This window comes from Chenopodium quinoa, unplaced genomic scaffold (genome assembly GCF_001683475.1).
Source record: "Chenopodium quinoa cultivar QQ74 unplaced genomic scaffold, ASM168347v1, whole genome shotgun sequence".
Lineage (NCBI taxonomy): Eukaryota > Viridiplantae > Streptophyta > Magnoliopsida > Caryophyllales > Amaranthaceae > Chenopodium > Chenopodium quinoa.
In genome coordinates, this window is record NW_018742418.1 from 2103628 (window position 1) to 2120548 (window position 16921).

The 16921-nt window shown below is 34.9% G+C and overlaps 2 protein-coding genes across 4 annotated transcripts; both read right to left on the reverse strand.

Annotated features, from left to right (window-relative positions):
* Positions 1 to 4351: 4351 nt before the first annotated feature.
* On the reverse strand, positions 4352 to 4690 carry LOC110707874. The gene has a single exon (XM_021885945.1). The coding sequence runs from the start codon at positions 4688 to 4690 to the stop codon at positions 4352 to 4354; it is 339 nt and encodes a 112-aa protein (XP_021741637.1).
* Positions 4691 to 11580: 6890 nt separating this feature from the next.
* On the reverse strand, positions 11581 to 14581 carry LOC110709088. 3 transcript variants are annotated; one of them, XR_002508843.1, is made up of 3 exons: positions 13960 to 14581; positions 13354 to 13409; positions 11581 to 12428 (listed from the first exon to the last, which is right to left on the reverse strand). XR_002508843.1 is itself a non-coding variant. In XM_021887308.1 (3 exons), exons 1-3 carry the CDS (start codon positions 14059 to 14061, stop codon positions 11967 to 11969), a joined length of 255 nt encoding a protein of 84 aa, XP_021743000.1. In that variant the 5' UTR covers positions 14062 to 14574; the 3' UTR covers positions 11581 to 11966. The 3 variants fall into 3 exon arrangements, 2 of the variants coding, with proteins under 2 accessions (XP_021743000.1, XP_021742996.1); XM_021887308.1 differs by having other exon boundaries at positions 11581 to 12063; positions 13960 to 14574; XM_021887304.1 differs by having other exon boundaries at positions 11581 to 12224; positions 13960 to 14573.
* Between the last annotated feature and the right edge of the window lie 2340 nt (positions 14582 to 16921).

A 16921-nucleotide genomic window follows, 5' to 3' on the forward strand; every position in this document is an offset into this window, starting at 1 on the left:
TGCTCTAAATGCTATCAGGCTTTTCCAAACCCAAAAGTTAATTTTTATTAACTCTATTCTAGTAGCTATGGCATCTCATGTTCTTTCTTGCTTTGAACTACCGGCATCAGTTTCGAACAGAATCGATTCTTTACTTGTACGATTCTTTTGGTTCAACTCGGAGAATAGAGAAATGCATTGGGTCAACCGGGGTAAGTTGCAGTTTCCTCGTGGTATTGGTGGTCTAGGAATTAGAGGCGTGACCACCTTGAATAAAGATTTGATCATGAAGCAAGTTTGGAGGTTTGTGAAGCATCCGCAACTTCTGGTTTCTAGGGTCTTTGGTGCGCGCACTAAATTCCTCACAGATCAACTGCTTCATACGCAACGACTCACAGGCCAAAGTACTTATGGCATTTGTGGGTTGATTAGAGCTGATACCTTACTGTCAACAGGGTGTGGTTGGAAAGTAGGAAACGGTTGTTCAATTCTTGCTGGTACCTCCAAATGGGTTAACGGTATCATTCCAAATTTCAAGCCTGGAATTCCTCTTAATGTCTCTAAGGATTGTACAATTAATTTTTTCTCTAATCCTTAAGCCCAATCTTGGGATGCTAATAAGGTCAGATCCTACTTCCAACCAGATTCTACGGCTACAATACTTCCTATGGAACCCCCGTTTGAAATGGAAGAGAATTTTCAGTACTAGACTCGTACTACTTCAAGGAAATATTCGGTTAAAACTAGGTATGCTATGATACAACAGCAAATGGAATCCACGACGTCTTCTCACTACTTTGATAACTTCTGGAAAGTTCTTTGGTCCCTTCAAATTCAACCAAAGTGGAAGTTATTTCTTAGGAAACTTCTACATAACGCTCTTGCTGTTAAGTCAGAACTAAACCACAAAGGAGTCCCTGTAGATGATATTAACTGCGATGTATGTATTACCGAGCCGGAAGATTTCTTTCACCTATTCAAGAATTGCATTATTTCCGGAATAACATGGGAGGGGTGGAAGCCTTGGCATCCACTCACAACACAATGGACACCTTTCTCTTTTATATTGGATCCAAGATTATATCTGACTTTTTAATAGTCAGGATGGGATTTCAAGTCCCCGCATTAGTACCTTTATTGGTACTCTTTGGAGTCTCTGGTTATTTCAAAATAATAGGGTTTTTAGATCAGACTCTTCACTTCCTCAACCAACCAATTAACAAGTTCTAGAAGTACATCAATCACATTCCTTCTTTATACAGGGTGTGATTGTAATACCCTGAAAATTTCCTTCTTTTAAAATACTCATTTTACTCAAAATAAAACACTTTTTAGGAAATAATCAAAATATTACTGCCACCCTGATAACGGCTAAGGATATTTTTCATAGTCACACATCGAAAGTCTAAAAATAAAAACCAACTTTCAAAATAAAACTTGAGTTCACAACCTCAAAACAAAATTAGAAATAAATCATTCACAAGTTGGAACCAATTTAATCATGGCTCTTTTAAAAACCAATTCAAAAATAAACATAACAAAGTTAGTTCATAACAATAAACCATGAATTCAAAACATAAAACTAAGAAAGCATAACAAGTGTCTCGCAGCACTCATTCCCTTCATGCTCTTCATACTTCAAGTACTTGCCACTTTCTCTTTATTTCAACCCCTCCACTCACCATATAAATGGGTCATAGTAGGGTCAATCCAAAGGAAAGCCAAACACAAATAACAAAGTACAAATCAGCAAAAGCTGAGTACATATGCACCACACTAACATGAATATCCTAGTATCAACAAAAATAATTAAAACATGCTTGCCATACAATCACAAGTCAACTTACCTTTGACTCATAACTAATAATATAAATTATTAAATAAAAAATTTGGATTACGCATCGAACGGGTTTCCTTCCTTGAAAATAGCCCATTAAATATTGAGCTTCCAATCAGGAAGATACCCCAATTAGCACCTACTATGTCACACTTGTGACGGAATTCCAGCGCATTAATAATAAAAGAAAGTATAGCGTCATGTACCCCTGTAGAAGCAATGGTTAAATATAAAACCCCATAACTCCCCCCATATGTTCATACTCCAGGTGTATACGTTCCAAGAGTTTTGGTGCGTATCCTCTTACACTTTATGTGATTTACCAATTTAACATGTGATGACTCCAACCAATCAATCAAGAACAAACATAGCAACATTCATCCCATACTTCCATTTCATTCTTGAATTAATTAGTGAGCACATACTATTTATTTTAATTAAAGTTCCTTGCCTAGTTTTGTGCACAAAATTGCACGATTACTACCTTGGTGCATAAGATGCACTATTAAGCTTCCTTGACTCAAACTCAACTTACATGAGTGAGTAAATAAATAAACTAATTTTTGACTTAACACCAATAATAAATGGGTGAGAAATAAATTCATGAATCATGCTCAATAATTCTAACTTTATTTCTTGTAAACATACATAAGCCTTGCTTATTAAATTCATGCTTTCTTGATACTTGAAAATAAAACATACTTCCATGATTCATACATATTCAACTTGTATCATGCCTAAAATTACATATTCACATGCTTGCATAATAATTCATGCTCAACCAACAATAATTCCAAGCATATAATCAACCAAACATGCTACTACTTCATCACTTAAATCATACTTTACAATCCTAGCATGATACTACGCATACACAAATATTCTTGTACACATACGTACCTTGAATAGTGCCTAAACTCGGCCACACTCGCTAGAAATCACCTAGCTCAAAGCTTCCTACAAATAAGAATACATAACTATAATTAATCCACTATTCTCACAAATTTCCAGCAACTATAATATTCTTTAGACTTTACTAATTAACCCAATTTAATGGTATAAAAGTCATAAAACCTTTGCTTTAAGTGGGTACTTTAAATTCTTTCAAAAAGACTTAGTTTGTGTGCCTTAAATAACATTCTAGCATACTTATTTAATATAAAACATCACTAATAGACTAGGAAATCATATTTAAAATCATTAAAACCTTTTCCCTTTTATGGGTAATCAAACCTTAACACCAAAATTAAAAAGTAGTTTGTATAATTAAATTCCAGCATTAATTTGAGGGCTTTAAACTCATTAGACACATGTTTAAAACATTAGTTTAACAATCACAACAACCTAGGATCAAACCCTAACCATAAACATTAAATTCCCAAATTCTAGGGTTTGTAAATTGGGGTTTTTGATTAAATTAAAATCTGAAAATTATAGGAATAATTTAACAATATCAAATACCCAAAATCAATACCAAAACATAATCAAACATGCTTTAAAATAATAATACAACTAGAATTAAATTAGGAGAAAGAAAGAGTTTATATATATATATATATATATATATATATATATATATATATATATATATATATATATATATATATATATATATATATATATATATATATATATATAACAATACTGAACTAAAAACTAAAGAGAGAAAGAGGGTGGCCGCTGGTGGTCGCTGATGGTCGGTGGTGGCGTCGGTGGCTGTCGGCCGCGAGGGGAAGAGAAGACGGAGAGAGAGGCGCGGGAAAAGAGATAAAAAAAAAGACGAAAAAGAAGAGAGAAAATAGGAGGAAAAACTTTTGGGGTTTTTGTAAAATCTGACGATTATGATTTTAGAGTGTAAAATTCTTGAGGTTTTAAAGTATTTATACTCCTCTTTTAAAACAAAAACACTTATATACAAAACTGGCATTACTAATCCTACTATCCCTTAACTTCTCCTTTGGGGCTAACTTGTTGGGCTCTTAAAGGTTCATGAATTCCTAACAATTTGATCCATCAATTTAATTGATGTTGACGCAAATTAAAAACACTTTATTGCTTCAATTAATGACTCATTTTATTTTATACACACTTTCTTAATATTTAAATAATAAAATAAAATGAATCATTTTAATATATAAATAAAATAAATAATGATATATATAAATATTATAAAAATACGGAGTATTACAATCTACCCCCTTAAAAGAAGTTTTGTCCTCAAAACTTTAGCATGAAATCATGAAACTTTGTTCAAAACTTGTTTAAAACTGCACTTTTTCACCCACTTAGTAAAAACTTTTCTAAATACTTATAGTTGCTGTACTTTTTGTAACCTTTCTTGTTTTCTTTCTTTCTAAACTTTATATAAAATTGTGCAAAATATACTAAAAATGCACAAATATGCATGAAGTGAAGGTAAAAAGCGTGAAATTCTACCGTATTCTACCTCCCTTTAAAGCAAACGAGTTACAACCCCATAACTCATCTAAGCTTAAACAACTCTAGGTACTTCTTTCTCATTTCATCCTCAGCTTCCTATGTCGCTTCCTCAGTTTCTTGATTCGACCACAAAACCTTTACAATCTTAACATCTTTCTTGCGTGTACTACGCACTTTAATATAAAGTATCTTTACAAGTCTTTCTTCATAGGTTAGGCTTTGGTCTAATTTTATGGTTTCAGGTTGTAGGACATGTGACTTGTCTGGGATGTATCTTCTCAACTGAGAAACGTGAAATACATCGTGTACCTTGCTGAGGTCCATAGGCAATGCCAATTTATAAGCAACTTTACTTATTCTTTGCAAAATCTCATATGGTCCATTGTACTTTGGACTCAACTTTCTTTTCTTCCCAAATCTCATAACTCCTTTCATTGGTAAAACCTTAAGTAAAACCTTATCACCAACTTGGAATTCCTCTTCTCTACGCTTTAAATCTACGTAACTCTTTTGTCTATCTTGAGCAGCTTAAATCTTAGCTTGGATTTCTCTAACTTGCTTCATGATTTCTTCTATCAACTGAGGACCTAGAATTATTGTCTCACTAATGTCACTCAAACATAGTGGACTTCTACTATTCCTTCCATACAAGGCCTCAAATGGTGTCATGCCAATGCTTGCATGGTAACTATTGTTGTAAGAGAATTCTATCAAGTCCAAGCTATCTTCCCATCCACCTTGGTAATCTAACACACATGATCTTAACATATCTTCCAAGGTTTGAATAATTCTCTCAGATTGTCCATCCGTTGTAGGGTGAAATGTTGTACTCATCATTAATGTCGTACCAAATTTCTCTTGAACACTTTTCCAGAATTTCGAAAGAAACCTAGAATCCCTATCCGAAATGATATCCTTAGGAGCTCCATGTAGCCTCACAACATTTTTGATGTAAGCCTTTACAAGTTGTTCCATTTTCCAAGTCTCATTCATTGGTATAAACACTACCAATTTGGTAAGTCTATCCACCACAACCGAGATGGTATCATTCCCATTCTTAGACTTAGGTAAACTAGTGACAAAATCCATCGAGATGCAATCCCACTTCCAAGCCGAGATCTCGAGTGGTTGCACTGTTCCCTGTATTCTCTTATGCTCTATTTTACCTTTCTGACAGGTTAGACACTTGGCTACAAACTCTGCCACTTCCTTCTTCATTTTAAGCCACCAATACACCTTTTTCAAATCCTTGTAAAGCTTATCTCCTCCTGGATGTATTGAGTAAGGTGTATTGTGCCCTTCTTCCATCAACTTCTTCTTCAACTCCTCACACTTTTGTGGTACACACCACCTCCCCTTGAATCGAATACTCCCATCATCATGGATTTTGAAATCAGTCGCCTTCCCTTGCTTGATCTTCTCCCTTATGCGATCTAATTTCACATCCCCTACTTGGTTATCCTTAATCTCATCAAATATTGTTAGTTGGATACTTAAATTATTAAGCATTCCTTCCAACGTTCCATGTGGTACTACCTCGAGGTTCAACTTACTCATTTCCTTACAAAGTTTGTCTACCACTACCAAAGCATTCACTCCTTAAGTTGCTTTACTACTCAAAGCATCCGCGACTACATTCGCTTTTCCCTCGTAGCATTGGATATCTACGTCATAGTCATTGAAGAATTTTAACCACCTCCGTTGTCTCATGTTCAATGTTGATTACGTGAAAAGGTACTTCAAACTTTTATGGTATGTGAATATCCTACATTTCACTCCATATAAATAATGTCTCCATATTTTTAACGCAAACTCTATCGTTGCAAGTTCTAGATCATGAGTAGGGTAGTTAACCTCATGTTTCTTCAACTGTCTCAATGCATAAGCAATCACCTTCCCATGTTGCATCAAAACACATCCAAGTCCATTCTTAGATGCATCACTATACACATCATAAGAACCACTCTCGTCAGGTAAAGTCAACACTAGTGCTGTTGTCAAACTCTTTTTCAAGGTTTGAAACGCTTCTTCACACTTATCACTCCAATTGAACTTAGATTCATTCTTCATCAACGAAGTCATAGGTCTAGCTATCTTCAAAAATTCCTTCACAAACCGCCTATAATAACCAGTTAGGCCTAAGAAGCTTCGAATATCCGACACATTCTTGGGTGTAGGCCACCCCTTTACAGCTTCAATCTTTGTAGGATCTACCTCCACTCCTTCCTTAGATATAAAATGTCCCAAAAATGCTACCTTCTCCAACCAAAACTCACACTTCGAGAATTTGGCATACAACTGGTTAGTCCTTAAAGTAGCTAATACTGATCGCAAAGGCTCTGCATGGTCCTCTTTATTCTTTGAATAAACCAAAATGTCATCAATAAACATTACCACGAATTGGTTTAGGAAAGGTTGAAAAACTCTATTCATCAAGTCCATAAAAGTTGCAGATGCATTAGTCAACCCAAAAGGCATTACTGTAAACTCATAGTGTCCATATCTCGTCCTAAATGTCGTTTTCGGAATGTCCTCTTCCGCAATTCGCAGTTGATGATATCCAGACCTCAAATCAATCTTAGAAAACACTATTGTACCTTTCAACTGGTTAAACAAGTCATCTATCCTAGGTAAAGGATATTTTTTCTTTATGGTTACCTTGTTCAACTCCCTGTAATCGATGCATAGCCTCATGCTACCATCTTTCTTTTTCACACACAATACAGGAGCTCCCCATGGTGATGCACATGGTCTTATGTATCTCTTCTCCAACAAATATTGTAACTGACTTTTTAATTCACTCATCTCAGCAGGTGTCATCCTGTATGGTGCCTTAGAGATAGGTGATGTTCTAGGTACTAAGTCTATGGCTCTTATTTGCGGCATACCAGGAATCTCTCCTGGAAACACATCTAGAAACTCCTTTATTACTTCAATATCCTCTGGTTTAGATGGTTCCTCATACTCCAAGTTTCTCACACTACAGAAATAGATTGGGTTCCCCTTCTTCATATATTTTTCCAACTTCATCACATAAATGATCTTAGTATGCCAGGGTTTTCCATGCCTCTAATGGGTTACGAGCTCTCCCTGAGCCATTTTCAAGTGGATTTTTTGTGACTTGTATCGTATTTCAGCATTATAGGGTACATAACCAATCCATTCCTAGAATTATATCAAGGTCTCCTAATTCAAATTCAATCAGGTTGGACATAAATTCCTCCCCTTTAATCTTTATAGGTACATCCTTATAGACCCTTGTACAGTGAACTACAACCCTAGTTAGAAGTTCTATAGGAATATCTATGTCATCTACAGTTTTTAGACAATGCGATAGTTTTGGAAGCATAGCTTTAGAAATGAAAGAATATGTTTCACTAGGATCAAACAAAACTTTAACAGGAACTGAGTTTATAGAAAATGTACCAGTAATGACATCTCTTGCTGCGTCAGCCTCACGCGAACCCATTACATTAAGCTTTCCAGGTGCTCCACCCTTAACTTATGTGTAACCACCATTGGTATTCTTATTTCCATTCTGAAACTGTGCTCCCTTATTCACTTGATTCCCATTGTTACCCTGACCTCCTTTCTGCTAATTCCAGTTCTTTCCACTACCAAAATGATTGTTTCCTTAACCCCCTTTACTCTTAGAAAAACACTTGTATGTCCTGTGTCCTTGTTTTTTACACAGGTTACAAGTGACTAAGTTCCATCACAGTCCTTCCCTGGGTGATTGTTAGAACATCTCTTACAATAGTATACCCTCTAGTTATGATCTCCAGGTTGGTTCTTATTTCCCCTAGGAAAATTGCGCCCACCTTAGTTCCTATTGTTCTGGAAGTTATTACCTTGATGGTGATTAAACTTTTGCTTCTTGAAGTTATTCTGGTTCCTAGATGGTCCAGAACTAGTCATAGGATTTTTTCTTTTCTCCCTAGCATCCAACTCAACCTTTTTAGCCTTTTCCTTCAACTCCAACGCATGTAAATGCGCTGCCCTACCACACAACTCATCCAAATTGTCAAACACTTGCCCTGACAACTTGCCTTGTGGAGAAAGAGGCAATCCCCTTTCAAACCTTCTAGCTTTCTGTCTATCAGTAGCCACAATATCTTCAGCAATCCTAGACAGCTCAATAAACATAGTGTAATACTCGGTCACCGACATACTTCCCATCTTAAGCTCCAGGAATCAGCTTTCTGCTTTTGCAAGAACATTGGGTAGAACTTATCCCTCACTTGCTCCTTGAACACATTCCATCCAAATTTAGGTAATGCTCTTATAGTTTTTTCATTCTGCTACCACCACAAATCTACTTCATCCCTTAAGTAGTAAGTTGCACTACTCACTTTGGACTCATTAGGGCATGCTACTGCCACAAACAACTTGTCGAACTCTCTCAACCAATTCTCAAGGATAGTTAGGTCAGGTTCTCCCTGGTAGGTAGGAGGTTTGCTTTGGGCTATCTTCTCAAAGAACTCCGCAGCAGGGTCAGGATTGTTATTGTTATTTCTTTCAGCTAATTGTTGAGCTATAGCAGCTAGTATCCTTACTACCTCATTCAGATCATTGTTATTGTTGTTTCTCCCTACCATCCTAGTCCTTTTGAATTAAGAAATGGCTACTATTAGGTTGGTCACAACTCTCTTGTAACTAGACAACAACCATTCTCTTTTAATCCAAGCATACAAGCAGTCATTTTGAATTATAGCAGAAGCACCTACTAATTTCTCCTACTAATAATTCAACACATTGTATTGGTTGTCATGCAATCATTTCACTTAAGTAAGCACACCATAAAAAATATTTTTGAGTCATTTCCCTTGATACCATAGACAGAAAATAAAAGTAATAAATGACACTTGACAGGCTTGTTTGAAGATGGAAATGTATAGGAAAAGATTAAATAATGCTTTATTGAAATAATGAAAAGAAATGTTTGGAACATTCCAAATGTAGCTCTACTACTTATTACCCATACGCAGTACTTTATTAAACTGCAATGTAAATAAAGAATGAAATAAATACTTAAAACACTAAAGAAAAGTTAGTCTAAGATCTTCAGATGTTGACATTGTCAATCTTGTCTTTTATCTCCTTGTACTTCTTTGGATTATACTCAGGATCACTCCCATTATCACCATCATTACCACCACCACCACCACCACCACCATCATCATCATCTTCCTCGGGATCCATTTCTTCATTAGGGTCTTCGTCAGACTCATCAGATTCTAAGTTAATGATTACTGGAGGGCTTGGAGGATTTGGATTAGAAATGACTTCACATGAAGTATCTCCAGACTCATTATTTTGCTCCATTGGCTCACCCTGACTCTTATAAGTTTGCTCAGGTTCTGACTCAGACATGGAATCATAGTTTTCTTAAAAATAGTAAGGTGCATTTTGTTGTGGAGCTAGATCACCAAAGTTATGGTAAGGTGGAGGATAAGCAGTATACTAAGGGTTAAGGTACATAAATTCCTTGTGAGCAATATAACGGTATAAGTATCTCTAATCTGCTCCCCACTGATCATTAGAGTCCTTATACTTAGTATAGTTAGCAACACCATTAGGCAAGTGAAAATCACGAAAGCGACTCTTAATAGCTTCATAGAGAGGATAGTTAGGAAAGCAAAGAACAATCATGGCAGGACATAGTCAAGTTGGTCAAAATGACGTTCTCCAAACACATAAGATCTATAAGTACAGTAAAAACGAATCCTGCGAATATAATCCCACACATGCTCATAGTCCTTCTTTATTAAATTGCCCATAGTAGTGAATCTAGTAGGTAAATCAAACATCCTACAAGGTATTTTGGGTCATGACTCAATAAAGAAAAATTCCCTTTTCAATTCAAGTATACAATTCTTTGCAATAGAAAAAAAAAATTAAGTTTGGTGTTCAATCATACAATTTATATTACTACACATAAACATGCTTTCACTTAAATACATATTATCATACAACATGCTTGATCACCTTGCATAAATAAAATATGCACATAGGAAGACATACAATTCTAGCCTATATGCCCTTTCTTTCCTACCCAATCTCACCACATGTTTTCAAAAGCAATTAACACATAATTACATACCTTAATTTCTTCGCATACCTACATACATAATCTGTTTCTTTTTTTTTTTTTTTTTTTTTTTAAATTGAGCTTTATTTTCGAAAATAATTGCCCAAAATAAAAAAAAAAATTTCGGCCCTTATTTCTTTTTAAAAAAAAATTCGGACCACTTAAAATTTAAACAAAAAAAAAATCGGGCTTTGTTAAAAAAATCGAACCTCTATAAGAAATATTTTCAAACTTAATTAAATAAGCACTTGGCCAAGCTTTAAAACATAGGGCCCTACAAAAACGTTTTGGCTTTAGTGGTAATTAAAACCCAACCAAAACTCTGAGATACCACTTTGTAATACCCTGGAAATTTCCTTCTTTTAAAATATTCATTTTACTCAAAATAAAACCCTTTTTAGGAAATAACCAAAGTATTAGCTCCATCGTGATAACGGATAAGGCTCTTTTTCAAAGTCACATAGCGGAAGTCTAAAAATAAAAACCAAATTTCAAAATAAAACTTGAGCTCACAACCTCAAAACAAAAGTAGAATTAAATCATTCACAAGTTAGAACCAATTCAATCATGGCCCTTTTAAAAACCAATTCAAAAATAAACATAACAAACACTAGTACAAAACTAACCTCTAAGTAACACCCAAAAAGTGTTACATAAAGTGGTAAAAATGTTATTATAGACAATAGGTAACACTTAAGTGGGTGATACATCCGCCCATGTTACCTAAGGTCTTATGTAACACTTTGGATAACGTATGGTAACACTTTTAAAAGTGTTACTATATAACCTCTTATGTAACACTTTTTTATATCTTTAGTATCATTTTTAAAGTGTTACTTTTTATTTCTTACGTAACACTTACTTATCTTTAGTAACATTTTTCAATCATATAGTATCACTTTATCCGACATTATGTATCACTTTTTCGAACTAATGTAACACTTTATTGATTATTAGGTAACATTTTTCAATCAAGTTTTGACATATAGTAGCACTTTATTTGATATTATGTATCACTTTTTATAAAGTAATGTAACACTTTATAGATTAATAGGTAACATTTATTATTATTATTATTATTATTATTATTATTATTATTATTATTATTATTATTAACATTTACTATTTTTTTAAAATATAAAAAAAAATTATATGTACAACAAACGATATGAATAAGAAATCAACACATATGATAGAAAACAATTTCGGTTGAAATACTTTCATAATTCTTACAAAAAAAATCCATAAACACCAATTATAATGTTTGGCCAAACAATATAATAATCCTAACACAAAGAAAATTAAGTTTGATCTCTAGCTTGGAAAAAGTAAGGAAAAATAAAAAACTTCCAAATTTTAAAAAAAGTTAGCGATAACAGCAAAGAGCATTAATAACAGCGTATAGTAGCAGCTACACAACTAGCTAGCAGAATGGCAGTAGCTACGCAACTAGCAGAATGGCAGAAGTAGTAACAGAAGCTTCTAGTAGCAGTCTTTAGCAGCAACCAGCAGTAGTATACAGGAGTGGCAGCTTTCAGCAGTAGCATACAACAGTTGGCAACAACCAGCAGTAGCAGAGAGCAGTGGCAGCAAACCGAAGTAGCAAGAGTCAGCATTAGATCAGACAACACTAGCAGTGAGAAAACAGCAGACTGCAGTAGCAGCAGATAGCACTGAGCTAGTGACATCGACAGGCATCAGCAACAACAGCAGATATCTGTAACAGCAGAAAGAGTAATGGTGACATTGGTTGCTACATATATGCAACCATGTTTCTTGTGTCCTGTAACATAACAGAAGTTTTTGTTTCCATCGTCTCTAATCTTCCAATGCTCTATCTCATGGTTCTCACTCCCTTGCTTATAAATGGAAGAGCATCTATAAATACAATGAGAATTGAAAAAAGTAGTAAACTGATAGTGTAAGAGTAAAATAATGCTTCATATATATATCTGCCCTCTTACATTTTTTTTTAAACACTCTACCCTCTTACATAGCATCAAGTAAATTGTAGACATTCTGGGGGAAAAATGCTCAATAGCCATCTTCTAATATATTAGCCAATTCAAATTGAATATACACCTATATTAAATAAAGCAACCTTGTCATCAAACTACAGTAGCAGCAATTCTTGTAAGAAACTAAGAATTAAATCCATGGAAGCAAAACTACCAATAATTCATGCAACTATCTACTGAACATTGATCAGAACTTCACCACCCACACTGCAAACTTAAAAAAAAAAAACATATCATCCAAGAATATTAATCTATAAAAAGGTCCAGGAATCAAATTGATTGACCATGCTAGGAAGGTTTGCAATAATGCCCCTTAAGCTTTTGTCCAATATAATAACATTGCCTTCAATCTTATTTTTAATTCTCATTTTCCATTGTAAAACAAATATCCTCTCTCGTTCTTTTCCCCTATATAACTGGATGTTAAAAGCAATTACCACATGAACACCCTATTAGTTCATCTATGAGCTTGATACTGATCTTTACATAAATTAATTTATTGGAAACCTTTAATCACCAAATAACAATTTTAAAAGCAATTACCAAATAACATGTTTTAAATATCTAAACCACAGAAGTTCATCTATTAGCTTGATACTCATCCTAACTTCTGACTTTTAAAAGTGTGTGCAGTTAAAAGTGTGTGCAGGCTTCCTGCACAATCAAGTATAAGCCACCTTGTTGCCTCCTGCCTACTAACTAAGCTGATTTGCTGATTATTAAATTTCTTGGTGATAAATTAGAATACAATTCACTACTTTGGCCTGACCCAAAACCTTATTAGCCATTTATCTACTTGATTTCGCTCATAGAATCCAATTCTACAGCTACTTGAAAGAAAAGGGCTTAATTCCACTTAAACAACACCAATGAAACTCACCAGAATCCTAATTTCTAAAACTATGCTCGATAATAGAAATAGGAAGCAGAAAAATTCGAGAAACATAAAATAGCTAGTAAAAAAGCATTGAAGGTTAGATTAAGCTTACATTTTATAAGGATCAGCACTGGTGTATCCAGTTGGTTTCAGAATAGGAATCAAAACCTATACAGCATTCAAATCAGCGAAGTTTAATATTCATCACCCAACTTGTTCAAAGCAAGAAATTAGATTGATTAATCCAACAAATTGAAAAATCAGGAAAAATAAGTATACATAAAGGGGAGGGGGCATGAAATTACCTCTCGATTAGCAACAAATAATGGAGAAATTAAGACAAACTATATCATGCCAAACAACCCTCGACTACAAGCAATAATCAATCAAAGGGGAGGGGGCATGAAATTACCATCAGCTAAATTGATTGGACTACACTCTACACTACAAGCATCAACAAATAAACGTCTTACGCAACACACCACACAATTTTTACAGGCAAGAAGTTCAAAGCATGTTCCGCAATTCATCACACTAAATTATAAATGCAGCGCAATTTCTGAGTTGCCATCACTCTAAATCGATTTTACACTTCGCAAACAAAATTTACAGAATACGAAATTGATTGTGCAGCGATCATCAAATCGAGCATTGTAGTGAAAAAAGACCCTAATTTATGAAATTGAAGAAAAAAATAAGTAGAAATTAGGAGAAATACCTGCAAGAATTGGCGGACCGTATCGGCACTCTGGCCAGCAACGATCTCAAGGAATTTAGAGACCATGACCTGCTTATCGGAAGGAGAGATAATGTCCTCCATTGATTTCGAGCTTCATTGTCAATGGCGAATGAAAATCGAAGGAAAGACTCATTGGTTTAATTACTGAGAAGGTGATAGCGATGGAAGCAGAGGTAAGGAGGTGCAGCGTAAAGAGACGGTCAACGCTTTATTGAGGGTTGGAGAAATACGAGGGGGGAGAGATTTGTGAGGTTGTGACTGTGAGGGTCGATTTTGATTAAAAAAAATTGAGCATATCGAATTAAGTGTTTTCTTAAAAAAAAAAAAAAAAAATTAAGTGTTACAACCAAGTGTTACCTAATATCAAAGTGTTACAATAAAGTGTTACCTAATACCACAATGTTACAAAAGTGTTACGTAAAAATCAAACAATCATGAAATTTTTAAAGTGTTACCAATGGGTGTTACTTAAGCTCAATTTTGTAGTAGTGAAAGTTAGTTCATAACAATAAACCATCAATTCAAAATATAAACTAAGAAAGCATAACAAGTAGCTCTCACTCTCTCAGCACTCATTCCCTTCATGCTCTTCATACTTCAAGTACCTGTCACTTTCTCTTTATTTCAACCCCTCTACTCACCATATAAATGGGTCATAGTAGGGCCAATCCAAATGAAAGCCAAACACAAACAACAAAGTAAGAATAAGCAAAAGCTGAGTACATATGCACCACACTAACATGAATATCCTAGTATCAACAAAAATAATTAAAACATGCTCGCCATACAATCACAAGTCAACTTACCTTTGACTCATAACTAAATATGTAAATTATTAGATGATAATTTTGGATTATGCATCTGTAGACACCTAAAAATGTCTCCCCAAACCAAACCCGATGATAAATCACCGCAATTATTGGTCGGGTCGAGTATTTAATCTTGGGAGTGCTTAAAACCCACATTCATTCAAACATAGCCTGCAAATCAGTCAACAGATCAGTACAAATCCTTATTCAAACTCAGTCCAATCCACTTTTAAGCCCAAACCTTTTTTAATTCATTTCGTGTTATTTATTAATTAAGCCCGATTAATAAAATAACAAAATCCTAAACCTGAATAAGCCCATAACAACTGAAATGACGCCTAAATATCATGTACTTAATGATAAGAAATAGGGTTAAAATGAATTTGGACGGAAATCTGGAAAGCATATTTGCCTTGTCACGGCAAAAATGCCGCGTAATGGCAATTCTTGCCGTGTCACGGCAAATTGCGCCGTGTTGCGACAAATCCTGCCGTGACGCAGCAATTTCTAGGTTTCCCTCCGCGGCGCATTTCATTTTCTAGGGTTTCGTGCATCACTTTACTCATTTCCTCTATAAATACGAGGCGGATTTCTCAATTTTGGGGAACCAAATCATTCTCTCTTCCTCTCTGTTATGCACCAACACACATTCTCTTTTCTTTCTCTAATATTCTAAGCCTTAAACCTATTCTCCTAATGACACCATTCCTCCTATAAGCTTTCCCCGGAGTCCATACAACACCCGAAGTTCCATACTTAAACCAAGGCGTGAAAGGTAGAACTGATTGAGGGTTCGGACCAAATCAACTCTAATTTTATTTAATTTAATTTCAATTTGATTTATTATTTTATTGAAGTTACTAAAAATTTATTCATGATGTAGCAATTTAAAGAAGAGTGGAACATGAATAATTAATTCACTTAATTACTCTTCATATTATTCTTATTGCTAGTATCATGATTAGGGTTATTATTATGATTTGATTTGACTAACGTTATTATGGCTAAATTGCTTCTAATGTTAATGATGATTTTATTATGTTTATTGATCACCATATTGCATGTTTAAAGGGAATATGTAATTGAATATAACGCCTAAGAAGATAATTTGGACGACCGATTTAGGTTCCTTTTTAATCTTGTGGTTTAATCAAGTGATCACGATATTTTAGAATTATATGTTGCATTAACATTAAACCAATTTAGCCTAATACTAGTCTGGAGCAAATTCAATCTTTGTTTGTATGCCTTTGAGATCGCAGGAATCACTTTTCACAATAAGAATCAAGTAGAGGCCAATACGGGAGAATGTGACTCCATGACTCACTTCGTACCATCATCTCCAATCCTCCTTTCGTGGTTCTAACCATATGGAGTTAGTAATATCATGGATTATGAAAGGGGTATAACCTTCACAGGTCAATCGTTGTTGCCTATCATTGTCCCTTTTCGTGGTTGCCTTTTAATGATCCATGAAGGGTTTACAAGTTCCTTAAAAACTTGTTGGCGGCTCCCTACTTTATTTGTCCCTAATCGTTGTCCCAAATTGTATATGTCAATTCCCACTTCCTATGATTGCCAAGCATATTCACAACATGCTTAACGTAGGCGCGCTTCGAATGACGCCTACAATTTGGCAACCCCACTAGGGAGGATTCTTGGTTATTTATCGATTTGCGTGATCGGTATTTAATTGAGATGAGTGGATGAGACTTGAAAGATTCTTGAATCGTATCCCTGTGATTAATTTGGCATTTTTGCATATGCATCAACGTTTTAACGTCGTATTTAGGTTCACCTCGTAGGAAAAATCAAATAACCTGATCGCGAATGAAAAAACAGAGGCACTGGTCAGATTTCCTGACTGTCGCGCCACGGCAAAATTGCCATGTCACGATGCAGATCACCGTTACACGACAATCAGTACCGTGACACGATATTTCCTACCGTGTCGCGGCAGTCCTAAAATCCTTCCAGTGGCTCTGTATTTTTCTTGTTATTTAGCTTCCTTCGTTTTTCCTGAAAACCGTATGTGTTCAACACACTTTTTAGCCCCAAAGAATTTAAGCTCTTTCAACCTGAAAGTGTTCATGACAATAAGGGTTCATCCGAGTTATTAAATCCACCCAAAC